Genomic DNA, 13,974 nt, shown 5'->3' with positions numbered 1-13,974 from the left:
TTTAGGTATTTAAATTTTTATATCACCCTTTCCGAAATCATCAAAAATGTTTTTTATAAGTCAAGGATAAACAAGTAACCAATCCGTGCATATTTTAAGAACTTTGAAATCTAATTAACATGACTAAACACAAAGTAAGGCTCCTTTTTTTACAGAAACAAATCTTTTTTACATTTGTGAGGCTTAAGAAAATATTGAAAGTGTGGAAGAATATGCAAACGCAACAAAATTGTAAGACGTAGAAATTGTTTGCAAATCCTGTACTATATTTCTTTCTTACAGTTATAATATAAAATATAGCGTAAAATCGAATAATTGAAAATAAGTATGGACAGTGCAGTAAAACAAGAAGAAATAATGGAAGGTTATGATGTGGAGGTTGCTGGTGATGTATTTAAAGATGCATATTGTATTATTTGTTTGAAGTTGATGCGTGATGCTATTCAGATGAACTGTGGACATGGAATGTGTAAAGCATGTTTTCATGCATTGAGCGAATCATGCAGACAAAGGTGGAAAGAATAACCTTTTTAAACACTGTTGCACCTTAAAAATGAAAAACATTGGTAGATAGTAAAAGTTCAATGATCTTTACCTTATTTCTTGTTACAGAAACATTGAGTTGGTTTGTCCATCGTGTCGACAAAATGTCAATAAGGATCAAGTGAGTGGTTTAATTAAAACTAAATAATGCTTGTGTTGTAAACGACTTTAAGAGTCCCCAACACAAAAAGTGTGAAACTTCGAAGTTCTGTTTGTCAAAGAGCTGCCGAAAAATGGGGAAAATCTAGAATCAGAATAATTTTTTCGCATAAAGTCTTTTCTACACCTCTACTTTTAAAACGTGTTGGGACCCTGTTTAAGGATTTAATTATTAAAAAATTTAAAAAAAAGAACTCTAAAATTTGTGACAGAATATGCGAAAAAATCGAAATCCTAAAATTGAAAAAATGCCGATAGGTAAGAAAAATTTTAATAATAAAACAGTAGACACTAAATTTTTCTAAATCTGATTTTGTCAGGCAATACTATATAGAAAGAAAGTACACTAATTTAATAACTTTGTTTTCTTATCAGTATTATTGTGTGAAAACAAAGAAGACACAAACAATAATTTTACATTAAATGGTAATTTCTTCAAATAAAAGTATAATAGAGATATTTTTTACAGGCAGTTCAAGGACCTCTCAATATCTGGTAAAAAATCTGGGTTTCATATTTGTTTTTAAATATTCTTTTTTCATCAGGTATTTCACAACTCAATGCTTGATAGAATCATAGCTGCAATAAAAGTGAAATGTACAAATAATGAACTTGGTTGTGAATGGAATGGAGAATTGCAGATGATGGAGGTGCGCGTTTTTTATTGGTTTACCATTGTGTTTATTAGAAAAGTGGTTGATTGAACAACACAACCTTTATTTATCATTAGTATCATAAATTCGGTTTTAAGTATCACACACGACTTTTATTTGTAATTCTTTTGGACTGAAGTTAAAACAAACAGAAATAAATTTTGAATTATTTACATGATAAATTTTTATTATTTACATGATAATTTTTTATCATTAGGATCATCAGTCTACTTGCAAATATCAAATGGTAGAATGTCCGTTTGATGGATGTAATGAAGAAATGCAAAGACAAGCATTACATAAACACAAATCAATTTGTGAATATAGAGTAATACAATGTGATTATTGTACTGAATCATTTCTTCCAAATGAACTTCAAGTTAGTAATTACAAAATTCTTATGTTTGCTTTGTTCTATTTTAAGGTATTTCTGAACAATGTTTTTGTTTTACTACCTTCTATCCAATGATAACTGTCTCTCTAATCTAACATTTTAGAATCATTTTGAAGTTTGTGAATATTATCCTGTCACATGTTCAAATCAGCTGTGTTCAGAATTGGTTCCAAAATGCAAGGTTTGTTGATTTGTCCCTAAGTTAGCTAATGCTGCAAGAAATTCTTTTATCCTGAAAGTGAATGTTATTATAGGTTTATTTTACTTGCTTTCAGGTTGAAAATCATCTTTTAAAAGATTGTTTATACCAACACATTAATTGTTCATTCCATTCAATTGGCTGCTCTGTAAAGGTAACGAAATATACTATTTGTTATTGCTGACTGATTTTAAATTGAGCATAAGGTAATCTTCAGAATTTTCATCTGAACAAGATACCATGTATTTGTGTTTACTACACAACCGTGTAAGGTCATGGTAATTGGTTTTTCGGTTAAGTATGATTGACTAATGTAACCATTTATATTACCCTTTTCCTATTATTAACTCCTTTGCGTGTTGTTTACAGTTATGTTAATTTTTGTTGAACTTTTTTGAATTTTTAATTTTTCAAAGTTTTAGAAATAATGTTAAACGGTTGCTATGGTGGTCATTTTTTTTAAGCTTTAGGGGTCTTGTTAGTAATACTTTTGGTGATGTTCCAGGAGCTTTTTCTTTTTTACTTTCTTTTCTCTTTGTTGCGCTAACTCATTAAAATAAAACACACTTTCACCATTAAGCAAGTAACTGACACAATGTGTTATGTCATTGTAATTGTTTTTTTGTTTAAGTATAATTAACTAATGCAATCATTTGTCAGTTAAAACAAAATATTATATTAACCGTCTTCATGCTTATTCATACCCTGAGTTTGTAGAAATCTTGAAATTTTGTTATTTTTCGCAACTTTTATCAAGCTGTAATTTTCTAGAAATCGCATTAGTTATACATTATCTTGTCTGTTTTTTGATGTGCGGGAATTCGATAGAGAAGGTTGCAGGATATTTACATTCTACTCAGTCCTTAGACTCTAATTTTAGAGTACCCTCCTTGTAACTGGTTTAATGTTTTTTTTCACAACTTTGTACATGTTTACAGTTACTCCTTGAAGTTTTGTTGAGCTGTAAATTTCCAGTAACCTTTACGGGACATTACGTTGTGTTTGTCATGTTTAGTTTTAATTAAGTTTCAATTAATAAGTTTCTTTTTTTTTTTTTGCTTTTTTGCCTAGTAGACATATCAGAAAATATCATATCAGATATTGCGTTTTTCACGAATCTCATTTTTGATGTAATTTTTGTCACATTTTCGTGGATTTTAAGATGCTTTCAACAATATATTTTCAGACTAAATGTTACTCAGTGTTTCTGCAACACCTTGATAAGTTTTATACCCAACAAAATTAAATTTTATACCCAACTAAATTTAATTTTATACCCAACAAAATTTAATGTAACTGTAAAATTACAGAGAGCTCGAATCAAGCACACCCTCCTCACACGAAATTGACGACATTTAAAGAAGCTCAGGAAGAAGAGAATAAAGGAAATAATTTATAACAGCTTCACTATAAACAGTTAGTAAATGTTAAAAGTGCACATTTACTTAAATTCCATATTTGGGAGCTGCTTGGAGAGATAAAACAACAATGCAATATTGAAGTACATGTTCGAGCAAAATACAAAAAGAGAACAGAGAAGGAACGTAAATATTATGAGATTGTTCAGAAAGTTATTTGAATCTTTAAAGCTATTGCAAATAGTTTCAGTGAGAGTCAACTTTAAATTTTATTACAAAAAACAAATCTAACATTTTTCCCAATTAAATGTCCAGACATTATTGCTCAAACTTGGAAGAATATTAACTTTTAACTCTCTTTAAACATTTAGCCTCATACATGAATTTAAAAGTGCGAACATATTACCCAAGCTATTTTTTGACTAAATTGAGTCTTTTTTTGGAGGCCAGATCTTCCTTGAGACAAGAAATTTTTGACAATATTTTAAGCGTGTTCTACCACATTAAAGACATCACTACCTCGCTCTGTCTAATTTTCTCAGACAATGATTCTTAATCTTTTATAATGGCACTTGTATCAAAATTATGCTTATAGCCTAATACTTGGTTTTGGAGGCCATAGTGATTTTTTGTTTATTTTAATTCTGTATCTATATCTATTTCAGGTCTTACGAAAAGATTTGAATCAACATTCGATGGAGTACAACCAACAACACATGTTGTTCTTGTTACAAGATTCTCATTTGAAGAATAAAATGATTGAACAACTACAAGACGAAAACAAAATGATTAGATTAGAAGCTGCTGAAAGTGATCAAAAATTACTCACAAAGATTGAATTATTAGAAAATGACATCATTACTGTGAGAGAAGAAGCTAAGGTAACTGACAACAAACTCAATAAATACAAAGAACAATATGAAAATGTCATCTTAAAGTTAATAAACATTGAACTAAAATTTCAAACATTAACTTGCCTTACTCCAGACGAATTAACTGGGTCTTTTACAGATAATGAAGGTGAAAAAAAAGTGGCCAAGAAAGAAGTTAAAGCTAATGTAAAAGAAGAAATCTTAAATGATCCTTCTGTCACAAACACAGAGTTAGACGTTATGATTTGCGAAACTTTTAATCTAAATAGAGTTGAGAGAGCATTAACGAATTTCAAAAATGCACAAAAGCAAAATTATGATGAGTGTTTTTTAAGAGAATTGTCAAGTCTTTCTGGTGTTTCAGAAACTGTTAAGAGTGGAATAGCTTTGCCTCTGTCATACTGGAGTGGTGTTATGGAATCTTTAAAGCGGAATTCAAAAATTTATAATTTTCAGCAAGTTTCAAGAATAGAAAGATTTTGTGACAATTTAAAGAATTTCTTTGATAGAGATTTCTCAGTGTTTGGGAAGGACAACATTGTCGAATTAAAAAATTGTGTTTACATCAGGTATCAATTATCTAGTATGTCTAACAAGCGGCAAGAATTTAAATCTGCCAATCATGAGTTTGAATTAATACTAAGTAATAATAAAGTGTGTGTTGCAGCAAAAGAAATAAAAGAAGTTTTTTCGATAAATCAAAATGGTGAAAGAACTAAATTAGAGTATTATCCATCAATGAACCAACATGAATGCAAAGTCTGTAACGAATTGATGCAAAGTAAATATATAGTAAACGGCTGGTTTTTGTTAGAAATCGTATACTGATTTTTTATGGTGTAAAGAAATTTGGAAAGTTGTTTATATTTGGACAATTGGTGATACAACTTATGGAGAGATTTAATTTTTACTTTAAATTTGTGTAACACTACACCTAAACAAACCATCAATCCTTAGGGGAGAGGGTAATGATTTTCATCAACAACAAAGAAGAAATAACTATTAATCAACCCTGACTTCTGGATATGAAATTACCTATGGGTTATTAGCTTCCTTTAAATATTGTATTATGTATTTAGTATTATTAATTATGCGTGAACAAATGAAATACACAGCAAATCAATAAACGATTAGCCTCAGAAGAATAAAGCCATGCACTCGTTATAATTGGTTGATCAGGGGAATTGTTTCACAATGTCGATTTTAATTATGTTTTAATTTTATGATTTTGTTGTAAGAAATATATAAATTTGAATAACATTGCGCCAATCCGCTTTGGCGTGTTGTATAATGTTAGTTATCATACGGTTGATCATATGGTTTTTCTTCTGAGAAACTAGTCCAATTTCTACTTATTTTTCAATTCTACAGTGTAAAATGCTTATATTTTTGTCCTCATTGCTTAAGTAAAGTTATTGTTTTCTTGAAAAAGCTAAAACTTGTTGGAAGATTTGTTGCACCTCTTTTTTGGAAAGAAAAACAATTAAATTAAACGAACATAAATATTCAAAGTTGAATTATTTTTTGTTTTATATAATCAATAAAATGTCGCTAAGGAGCCAGTGTTCTTCACCACTGTGAATGTTTAGTTCATCCAAGACTTCACAGAGAGTTATAAGACAATGAAGGAGACTTGTGTTTAATTGGATTTTTTTAGATAAGACATGTTTGCTCATCAAATTTGAATTAGTTTTGCATTAGAAAAGAATACAGACTTGTGTGCGCTAAAAAGTTTTAATGTATTTTCTGTTTTATTTTATTTTTAGCGAATTTTTATGTTTTCATTTTATTTTTGTAACGTAACCTCTCCGAACTCTGTCTCTATTATTAAATCTTCAAATATCTTGTATGAAATAATAATAAAATCAATAGCCAATCTGGGGAATAGTTAAGAACTCTTGCACTTAAACGTTCCTGAAGCAGAAAGAATTTTTTAGTCCTATCAATAAGGCGTGTTACGCTATATTTATTATATAAATCTGTGGGTAAATGCATTGGTAAAAATTTTGATTTAAGTTGTTTCACTGTTTTATTACAATTGTTTTTATATTTCGTAAGATTAAAAAAAAAATTGAAAGAAACATTCAAATTTGTTAAAACAACGTAACGAAAAAGTTGTTAGCGTTGTTGGATCAACACTTTTAATTGTTTTAATTGTACGTTATGGTAAAAGAGTTTATCTAAAGCACGATTTCTTCTTTTTAAAATTATGAATTTAAGTGATACGTATTAAGCATTACCTTACATTATTGGAGATATATTTCACTTTTCTTGTTACAGACGGATAAACGTATGGACACAGCCAAGCTTGTTGCGCGACAGCAACAGAATTAGCATGCGCTTAATTCGAATAACTTTTTTTTAAAGTGTGGCTTACCATGCTGGACATCAACAATAATAATATAAGCTTTAAAGTGAAAACCTTACGAGGCTCAATTTTCAAGGATAGGCATGATTACATAATGTTGCTTAATCCAAAAAATAATTTCATTGGTAATTGTTACTAAACGCATTTTCGCTAGCAAAATATTTTTTTATACAGACAATAATTATGTCATTTTAGATGAGTTTATCATAAATGTTTGTGCGCGTTTACCAAGGAAAAAAAATGTTTGCTGTGAAAACACAAAATTGCATTTCAAAAAAAAAACTGTACTGTACTATTACGATCCCCAGTACTTTTATAATTTTGAAATAGTTTTATGCAATTTAGCCGCTTAAATATTGTGTTCTTCCCACTGTAAATTCTATGTCTTTCTCTCTCAGGGTTATAAAAACATACAGTCGTAAAAGCAACTAATTACGAAAAGATAAACGGAAAAAGTACAGTTAATCAAGAAGAGATAATGGAAGGATATGATGTAGAAATTGTTGGTGATGTTGGAGCTGTATTTAAAGATGCTTATTGTATTATTTGTTTGAAGTTGATGCGTGATGCTATTCAGATGAACTGTGGACATGGAATGTGTAAATCATGTTTTCATGCATTAAGCGAATCATGCAGACACAGGTGGAAATTTTATGGTGGAAAGTTTATATATAAAATAGTCCTAGACAGTAAAAATTGAATCTTTATCTTTACCTTATTTGTTGTTACAGAAACATTGAGTTGGTTTGTCCATCCTGTCGACAAAATGTCAATAAGGATCAAGTGAGTGGTTTAATTAAAACTAAATAATGCTTGTGTTGTAAACGACTTTAGGAGTCCCCAACACAAAAAGTGTGAAACTTCGAAGTTCTGTTTGTCAAAGAGCTGCCGAAAAATGGAGAAAATCTAGAATCAGAATAATTTTTTCGCATAAAGTCTTTTCTACACCCCTACTTTTAAAACTTGTTGGGACCCTGTTTAAGGATTTAATTATTAAAAAATTAAAAAAAAGAACTCTAAAATTTGTGACAGAATATGCGAAAAAATCGAAATCCTAAAATTGAAAAAATGCCGATAGGTAAGAAAAAATTTTAACAATAAATCACCAGACACTAAATTTTTCTAAATCTGATTTTTGTCAGGCAATACTATATAGAAAGAAAGTACACTAATTTAATAACTTTGTTTTCTTATCAGTATTATTGTGTGAAAACAACGAAGACACAAAAAACAATAATTTTACATTAAATGGTAATTTCTTCAAATAAAAGTATAATATAGAAATTATTTTTTGACAGAAATTATGTTCAAGGACCTCTCAATATCTGGTAAAAAATTTGGGTTTCATATTTGTTTTTAAATATTCTTTTTTCATCAGGTATTTCACAACTCAATGCTTGATAGAATCATAGCTGCAATAAAAGTGAAATGTACAAATAATCAACTTGGTTGTGAATGGAATGGAGAATTGCAGATGATGGAGGTGTGCGTTTTTTATTGGTTTACCATTGTGTTTATTAGAAAAGTGGTTGATTGAACAACACAACCTTTATTTATCATTAGGATCATCAATTCGGCTTTAAGTATCACACACGACTTTTATTTGTAATTCTTTTGGAGTGAAGTCAAAGCAAAGAGAAATAAATTTTAAATTATTTACATGATAAGTTTTTATCATTAGGATCATCAGTCTACTTGCAAATATCAAATGGTAGAATGTCCGTTTGATGGATGTAATGATGAAATGCAAAGACAAGCATTACATAAACACAAATCAATTTGTGAATATAGAGTAATACAATGTGATTATTGTACTGAATCATTTCTTCCAAATGAACTTCAAGTTAGTGATTATAAAATTCTTATGTTTACATTGTTCTATTTTAAGGTATTTCTGAACAATGTTTTTATTGTTTTACTACCTTCTATCCAATGATAACTGTCTCTGTAATCTAACATTTTAGAATCATTTTGAAGTTTGTGAATATTATCCTGTTACATGTTCAAATCATCTGTGTTCAGAATTGGTTCCAAAGTGCAAGGTTTGTTGATTTGTCCCTAAGTTAGCTAATGCTGCAAGAAATTCTTTTATCCTGAAAGTAAATGTTATTATAGGTTTATTTTACTTGCTTTCAGATTGAAAATCATCTTTTAAAAGATTGTTTATACCAACTCATTGATTGTTCATTCCATTCAATTGGCTGCTCTGTAAAGGTAACGAATTATACTATTTGTTATTGCTGACTGATTTTAAATTGAGCATAAGGTAATCTTCAGAATTTTCATCTGAACAAGATACCATGTATTTGTGTTTACTACTGAAAAGCACCAACACAAACGTGTAAGGTCATGGTAATTGGTTTTTCAGTTAAGTATAATTGACTAATGCAACCATTTATATTACCCTTTTCCTATTATTAACTCCTTTGCGTGTTGTTTACAGTTATGTTAATTTTTGTTGAACTTTTTTGAATTTTTAATTTTCAAAGTTTTAGAAATAATTTTAAACGGTTGCTATTGTGGTCATTTTTTAAACTTTAGGGGTCTTGTTAGTAATACTTTATGTGATGTTCCAGGAGCTTTTTCTTTTTTACTTTCTTTTTTCTTTGTTGCGCTGACTTACTGAAATGTAACACGCTTTCACCATTAAGCAAGTAACTGACACAATGTGTAAGGTCATGTTAATTGTTTTTTATTGTTTAAGTATAATTAACTAATGCAATCATTTGTCAGTTAAAACAAATTATTATATTAACCCTCTTCATGCTTGAGTTTGTGGAAATCCTGAAATTTTGTTATTTTTCGCAACTTTTATCGAGCTGTAATTTTCTAGAAATTGCATTAGTTACATATTATTTTCTCGATAGAGAAGAGTTCAGGATTTTTACATTCTACTCAGTCCTTAGGCTATAATTTTAGAGTACCCTCTTTGTAACTGGTAAAACAAAATAATTATGTTAATTCGTACTGAATCACCCTATTATGAAATGGAAATTACAAGTAGAATTTTTTTTCTGTTCTTGAACATTCTGTTTCTTGGAAAATTTTCTTAAAGTGGAAAATAGCTGTTAAAGTTCCCAGTGAAGTATATACTTCTTGTTCGAAAACATACTTTCTGCAAAAAATAAAATTAAAATAAAGACTTGAAACTTGCTATATCATCATTTTAAGTTAATTTGGTAAATTTGAGTTAAAAATTATTTTTACTATTATCACACGTCATTAAATTGCTTACAAAAATGAAAAAGTTGTATTTTCATGGAATAGTTTATATTTACACCTATAAATATATCCTAGATAGAACACAATATCTACTTTGTAAATATGTATATATTTACTTTTTTAATGTATATTTTACCGAACACAATATACCGTAATGCTTCAATTAAACGCCTTGAGAAAGTGTTTCAAAAGAGAGGCATCTATATGAGGAAAACATTTATTCCGAAATCACCCGCCTTGTTTAATGTTTTTTTCATAACTTTCTATATGTTATTGAGCTATAAATGTCAAATAGCCTTTAGGAGATATTACGTTGTGTTTGCCATTTTTATTGTGACTATATTCCATGCAAAAGTATAAATCTTTTATGAATCTTAAATTTGAGGTAATTTTGTCGCATTTCGATATATTTTAAGACGGTATTGGGAAAAATGCTTTCATTAATGTTTTTTCAGACCAAGTTGTTAATTATAGGTTTGGACAATACTTTGATAAGTTTTATATCCAGCGAAATTTAACTGTAAAATTACAGAGGGCGTGAATCAACCACCCCTACATCATCCAAAATTAACGACCTTTCAAAAAGCTTAGCAAGAACAGAATAAAGGAAATTAGTTATAACAGCTTCATCATTAACAAATATTAAATGTTAAAAGTGGACATTTACTTAAATTCCATAGTGCGTATGAATAAATTCCGAAAATTGACTGAGAATCTGTTCTTTCCCGGTTTTCGGGCAACATTTAAAAAAATCGGGTATTCACATTCACAACGTGACCGAAATTCTAAAAAATATTCCTCTTACGAAAAAAAGTTTGAAGTCCTAAGGATAATCGTAACGAAAATTATTCTATTTTCCCGATTAAAGAATTTCATAGAGATTTTTAGAGGTAGTTTCGAGTGATAGCCAATATCAAAAGCTCTCCGCGATGTGGAACCTATATATTTGGCATCAGGTGCCTAATAGATTAATCTGAAAACTCAGTAAGTATCACTGGAAATTAAAAAAAGGTTGCGAAGCATTCTTGCAAGTTGCAAGCAAAATTTGTTCATCAAGAACAAGAGGCGGGAATGCTTGGTGGAGGATTTCCTGAGATTAAAATATTAAAAAACTCACACATGCTAATTTAGCTAAACTGAATACAAAAGTTTTGAAAAACATGAAATTTGGGAAAAGTTTTTTATGTGGTTTCACATCCCAAAAGGCCTTTCGAGAGTAGTTCTGTTGAGTTCACAAAAGTGCAGTTGTTAGAAGATAACTTGTAACTTATGTAAAAACGGAAAAAAAATCACACATATTTGCCTGTACTATTCATAAATTAACTATACTACATTATTGTAAAGTTCATGAAACACAACGCAAAAACATAGGGTTAGACGCGTAAAGAAAATGACGAAGCCTTAAAGGGCCTTAATATAAAGTTTTTCTATGCGCGATTAACAGGCTAAAGAGAACATTAGAGGTTTTATGTCCAACCCTTATCTCCCAAAACAAAAATTACCTTAACGGTCGTCACCATTACTGAACCAAAGCCCACATGGTGTAAAACTTATTGAGATGTTCGAGTGTTGAAAAATTTAAAAAACATGCGAAAATAGTTAAACAAAATAAAAGTTTGAAACTATTTTTGTTTTGTTTTGCCATCACAAAATCACTTCCACTACATTTTATTGTGCGTAATCATTTGATCCCACAGAATGAGACCAATATAAAATTCTTTGAGGTAGAATACACAAAAATAAATAAGATTTGTGTTTTAATTACCTTAGATATGTATTTGTGTTAGGTCTGTAAAATATACTTCAAGTTAGCCGATGGTCGTTTTTTTCACTGCTTTATTTTACTTTTAAAGTTTTTCTCTTCAGGCAAACGGAAAATTGGAAAATAAGGGAGGGGAACGCAAGAGCGAATACAAACCCAAACTTATTGGCATTTTTAGCTAACTTTTATTACAGCTTCTCGGTCCAAACTTATTTGTTCTAGTACACAAAAAAATAACCTTTTGTGAAAAATAAGTGTTATATTTCCTTATACTGACTTTATATGATTTAAATTCTGTTGAAATTTGTGAGAATCTCGATATTTCTCTTGGTATACTGTGCGTAACAAACGTGTGCCACAATTTCGCTTTGCAATAATAATGCAGCAAACCAAAAAAGTATTATTAGAAAAAGTGCAAACATGTTGGCCTAGCTAATTCTTGACCAAATTGAGTCCTTTTTTAGAGATCATAAATTTTTTTATCTACCAACCATATTTAGCACAAATTATTTAAAAATGGACAAAAGACATCTCTTCCTTGCTGTGTCTGATTTTCTTTAAAAAAGACTCAACTTTTTGAGCTTCGTGGTGGCATCACACTAATTCACTCATAACATAAGAATTGGCTTTTAGGATATAGCGTTTTTTTTTGCTTACTTTAATTCTGTATATGTTTATCTGTTTCAGGTCTTACGTAAAGATTTGAATCAACATTCGATGGAGTACAACCAACAACACATATTGTTCTTATTAGAAGATTCTCACGAAAAGAATAAAATAATTGAACAACTACAAGATGAAAACAAAATGATTAGATTAGAAGCTGCTGAAAGTGATCAAAAATTACTCACAAAGATTGAAGTATTAGAAAAAAACATCACTTCTGTAAGAGAAGAAGCTGAAGTCACTGAGAACAAACTGAATGAATGCGAGGAACAATATGAAAATGTCATCTCAAAGTTAAAAAATATTGAAAAAAAATTTCAAACATTAACATGTCTTACTCCAGATGAATTAACTGGAAGTTTTTCTGAAAAACTTAAAGGGTGTGAAAAGGATGGAGCATTGGGGAAGCAAATTGAAGACTGCGAGCTTGAAAATAAAAGGGAAAAAGATTTAGTTATCTTATGCGCAGAAACATTTGGTACTCATGACAATGCATTAGATTCTATTGTTGATGAATATAACATTTCACACAAAAAAAGATCTGAAGAATGGACCTCACAGGAGTTAGCGATTATTTCTGGTGTCTCGCAAACTTTAAAAGGCAAAGTGACTTTGCCATCAACATATTGGGATAGTGTTATTGAAACATTGAAACGAAGTTCCAAAGTTGCGAACTTTCAACAAATTTCAAAAATAGAGCAATTTTGTAATTACTTGAAATGTTTTCAAGGGAGAAACATTGAACGTTTTGGAAACGAAAATAATATTGTCCAGGTAAAAAATCGCGTGTACATTAAATATCGATATTCTGATTTGACTGTTTTTTATAACAACATTAAAATTGGTGATCGTAAGTACCTTGTGAAGGCGCAAAACACAAGTATAGATGTGGCTGGCAACGGAATAAATGATGTATGTTTGATAAATAGAGTTGGCAAAACAGCTAAATTACGCTATTCTAAAAACACGCAGGTGTATCAAAGTGATTCTTACGTCAAATTAAAAGAAGAAGAGTACATTATAAATGATTTGTTTCTGTTAGAAATTATTCACTGCCATTATAAGAAATTATCATCCTTCCTAATGTGACGACATAGACACAGTTATTTAAATAATGTGACTAAACTTCGATACTGTCGCACAAAATGTGAACTGATCCATACTTTTTTAAAGTCATTTATAGTATCACTTTTCAAATATCATGATTTCCGAAGACTCTTATCACTCGGCGAAAAGCTTCTTCTATAAGCATAAACGCAATGTCTTATTAAGTTTATGATAAATGTCTTAAGGTAAATAACGTGCTGTTCAATGTTATTACTTGTTGTTTCAAAAATTGTATTGCCCCTATTCAATTGCGTTGCGCTGGGGAAGTTTATATATTCCCAAATCAAAAACACCTGTCGAGTTCCTGGGTGTTGGGTAAACACCTCTATGGTATGACCCGTGCTCGAAGAGGACCCGTGCAAATAAGATAAAACTAGCAAATGCTGCAATTCCTCACAAATTCCTTTTTATTTGCGCGAGAAAGGCATTGAGTTTCTCAGAGCTAAGTCGTACTATGTTTCTTTCTATAACAAATCCTTTTTTGTCTGCACCAAGCAACAGGCACATCTGCGGTAATTTTTGCACGCACACTCCCAATTATATTGTTCCTTACTGCTATTAAAGTCGTTCTAAAATACACTCTTGCAGCGCGCGCAAGAATTTGTTACATCTGAAAACGTGCCTATGCCTTTAGTTAGAGCTTTTATGGATATGGAAATAACATATTCTTT

At 29.9% G+C, this 13,974-nt stretch overlaps 2 protein-coding genes across 2 annotated transcripts; both read left to right on the top strand.

Annotated features, from left to right (window-relative positions):
• The first annotated feature begins 255 nt into the window (after positions 1–255).
• On the top strand, positions 256–5,474 carry LOC130629402 (TNF receptor-associated factor 6-like). Its single transcript, XM_057442577.1, has 7 exons — positions 256–512; positions 613–664; positions 1,248–1,352; positions 1,573–1,734; positions 1,853–1,930; positions 2,025–2,102; positions 3,972–5,474. The coding sequence occupies exons 1-7, from the start codon at positions 328–330 to the stop codon at positions 5,004–5,006; spliced, it is 1,695 nt and encodes a 564-aa protein (XP_057298560.1). The 5' UTR covers positions 256–327; the 3' UTR covers positions 5,007–5,474.
• Positions 5,475–6,055: 581 nt separating this feature from the next.
• Positions 6,056–13,496, top strand: LOC130629401 (TNF receptor-associated factor 6-like). The gene is made up of 7 exons (XM_057442576.1): positions 6,056–7,188; positions 7,278–7,329; positions 7,925–8,029; positions 8,228–8,389; positions 8,511–8,588; positions 8,683–8,760; positions 12,218–13,496. Exons 1-7 carry the CDS (start codon positions 7,025–7,027, stop codon positions 13,283–13,285), a joined length of 1,707 nt encoding a protein of 568 aa, XP_057298559.1. The 5' UTR covers positions 6,056–7,024; the 3' UTR covers positions 13,286–13,496.
• The last annotated feature ends 478 nt before the right edge of the window (positions 13,497–13,974 follow it).

The sequence above is a fragment of the Hydractinia symbiolongicarpus genome, chromosome 2, assembly GCF_029227915.1.
Source record: "Hydractinia symbiolongicarpus strain clone_291-10 chromosome 2, HSymV2.1, whole genome shotgun sequence".
Classification (NCBI taxonomy): domain Eukaryota; kingdom Metazoa; phylum Cnidaria; class Hydrozoa; order Anthoathecata; family Hydractiniidae; genus Hydractinia; species Hydractinia symbiolongicarpus.
The sequence above is the reverse complement of the archived record's forward strand: the minus strand, read 5'-3'. Positions and strand labels throughout refer to the sequence as shown.

Bases quoted from the DNA above. Each gene is read 5' to 3' on its own strand.
- LOC130629402 (XM_057442577.1), top strand. From the start codon at position 328: ATGGACAGTGCAGTAAAACAAGAAGAAATAATGGAAGGTTATGATGTG. The intron at 1,353-1,572 runs GTGCGCGTTTTT...TTTTATCATTAG, and splicing joins GAGAATTGCAGATGATGGAG to GATCATCAGTCTACTTGCAA. The intron at 1,735-1,852 runs GTTAGTAATTAC...CTAACATTTTAG, and splicing joins TTCTTCCAAATGAACTTCAA to AATCATTTTGAAGTTTGTGA.
- LOC130629401 (XM_057442576.1), top strand. From the start codon at position 7,025: ATGGAAGGATATGATGTAGAAATTGTTGGTGATGTTGGAGCTGTATTT. The intron at 7,189-7,277 runs GTGGAAATTTTA...TTGTTGTTACAG, and splicing joins AGCGAATCATGCAGACACAG to AAACATTGAGTTGGTTTGTC. The intron at 8,390-8,510 runs GTTAGTGATTAT...CTAACATTTTAG, and splicing joins TTCTTCCAAATGAACTTCAA to AATCATTTTGAAGTTTGTGA.